General features: G+C 37.0%; 1 protein-coding gene across 1 annotated transcript in view; it reads right to left on the reverse strand.

The window, feature by feature from the left end:
* smad7 (SMAD family member 7) overlaps positions 1 to 2,500 on the reverse strand; it is a 24,140-nt gene that overhangs the window by 19,957 nt on the left and 1,683 nt on the right. Inside the window, exon 2 of the mRNA XM_072661592.1 lies at positions 453 to 506. Coding sequence (XP_072517693.1) covers positions 453 to 506 — 54 coding nt within the window. The remainder of the gene's footprint in view (positions 1 to 452; positions 507 to 2,500) is intronic.

Consider the following 2,500-nt stretch of genomic DNA (forward strand, 5'->3'; position numbering starts at 1 on the left):
CTCACCATAAGCTCTGATATGTAATTCTGTATATTCCACGGCTTACTTATCAACAGCTTGTATATCAACAACAAACTAGGCAATGGTCTGTGTGTGTGTGTGTGTGTGTGTATATAGTCTTGTATATAGTATTCTAATCGTATACATCATGTGTTATCGTGACGGGACGACATCATCAGACTCGTACAGAACAGTATGTATAATATGAGCATGTGAAAGATATCTACCACAGACAGACAGACAGACAGACAGACAGACAGATGTTCAGAGCTGGCGTCCTCTGCATTATGAGTCAAAAGACGGCGAAAACAGTCAGCGTATTGCGTAGAGTGCGCTTGCGAAGTCGTGGACAGTGATTTAAAAGGTTACAGGATGACTCAAATAAACGCAGCAGTCGCGGGAACACAGAGACGCCATACGTGATTCAAGAGAGATAACTTCAGAAAACTTACCGGGTGGTTTTAGAAAGTCCACTGGGTAGCGTGTGTACGGGGGAGGGGGGGACTCTAGAAGAGAAGAGGAAGAAGAAGAAGACCATGAGAAAAAACGGTGGGGGGAGAGATAGAAACTTATGATAACAGTTGGCATTCTTTTTGAAAAGTGTTTGTGTTAGCAGAGAGGGCTGGAGGCAGAGCAGTGCGGATAAACACGGAGCCGCCTGGCGCCAGGCTGAACGGGAGGGGAGGGGGTGTGTGTGTGTGTGGGGGGGGGGGGGGGTAGAGGGAGGGGGGGGGGTAGGGGCCCTCCAGCAGGGCTTGACAATGCACACTAAAATACCACACTGCAATACCACTGCTGCTGCCGCGTCTACGGTACCGCTCATTCCGATATGGGAGATTTTAAGGAACACGTCGCTTGTTTTTAAATGCATAAGGGCACATTAAACCTCTAAGGGTCCGTACTTTGGTTTCACACTTCAGGTTCTCACTCTTTTTACTCCAGATCTGACATATTCGTTTCATTTTCAGCTACTGAATGATGAATAACAGCCACTGAATACTAAGAGCTGAAGTAGATGTAAGGTATAATTAGAATATTGTAATTAGTACAAGTTAAAGATATATACATTATATGTATACTATAAATATAGGACTGTATTATAATAATGCAATACAATATTAACGTTTACCACTTAGAAAAAGACACTAGATGATATATAAGATATATAAGACTATTGTATATGGTATATATATATATATATATATATATATATATATATATATATATATATGGTAAGAACTTACCTACTACAACTACATACATAGGTAAGGCTGTATGACAATGTTACAATATACATATAAGTTAAACTAGCTAGATAACATATATACTACTGTGTATAACTGTATTGGAAGTAGGTAAAGTCACATATTACACTGTTATAATACAATTATACACCTGTTTATGTAATCTAGCGGAGTATTATAGTGATACTATAATGTGTATTTACATATATACAGATCTACGTAACCATATATAATTTTAATTTGATATATAATTAAGAATATACAAAAATAAAAAGCTCAGATTGGCAAAACAGGGAGCTCCTAACCCCCAGTTATCAAAACTACTCCACTAAAAGACAACAGCCTCCACTTTACTGCTTTACTCTTCTTCTTGGCTCTTTATATTTCTGGGCTATAAACACCATCAGATCCAGCAGGAAGGTGCTGAGTTAGTGCATAGTTCCAATTCCACCTGCGAGTTGAGTTAATCGTGATATTGAGGTCAGGAGACACGGCAGCCTCAAAGCCAAATGTCAACAGACTGACTGTCTGCAGTGGCCTAGTCCACTCAGCCTGCACCTTTATTACAGCAACAGCAGCTTAAGTATATAAAGGTATGAGATATGAACTATGACTGTAAGGACGACGGAAAGGAGAGTGTAGCTAGGAAATACATCAACTATACACAGATAAACAACATGAGACTGTTCTAAGGCAGGTATAATAAACACATCAGGGATTTAGCTTTATATAAACTAGAACCAGGTCTGGATTACTGACATTATGACATTATAACTAGACATGACATATATAAATACAATAGGATTACATTATAGATGTTATACTGTGTAAGAAACCTATTCAGCTATTACTGCTAGACTGCATGACATGTAAACAATGACTGTAATAATACGATTATACTAGATGATAATACATATACACACACAGACAGGTGAATTCCTACTCCTTGTATGTATTGTGATATATAATAAATATATAAACTGACCAATAGCCAGGTAAGAAGCATTGTTTAGGTAGGATTATAATTACCATGGGTTTGACAAACAATAAGTTATCTAAGTATACATTTAATACTGTAATCCATAAATATTTACCTAGATTTGATATGCTTTATATATTTATATATATTTAAAGTTTTACATATTGACTATAACACATACATCTAATATTGCAGTTAACATAAAATTGCACCTACTTATAAGCATATGATTGTACTGCAATACTGTTATATATAGATGTTTACCAATCCGAAAAGG

This window comes from Salminus brasiliensis, chromosome 18, assembly GCF_030463535.1.
Source record: "Salminus brasiliensis chromosome 18, fSalBra1.hap2, whole genome shotgun sequence".
In the NCBI taxonomy this organism is placed as follows: domain Eukaryota; kingdom Metazoa; phylum Chordata; class Actinopteri; order Characiformes; family Bryconidae; genus Salminus; species Salminus brasiliensis.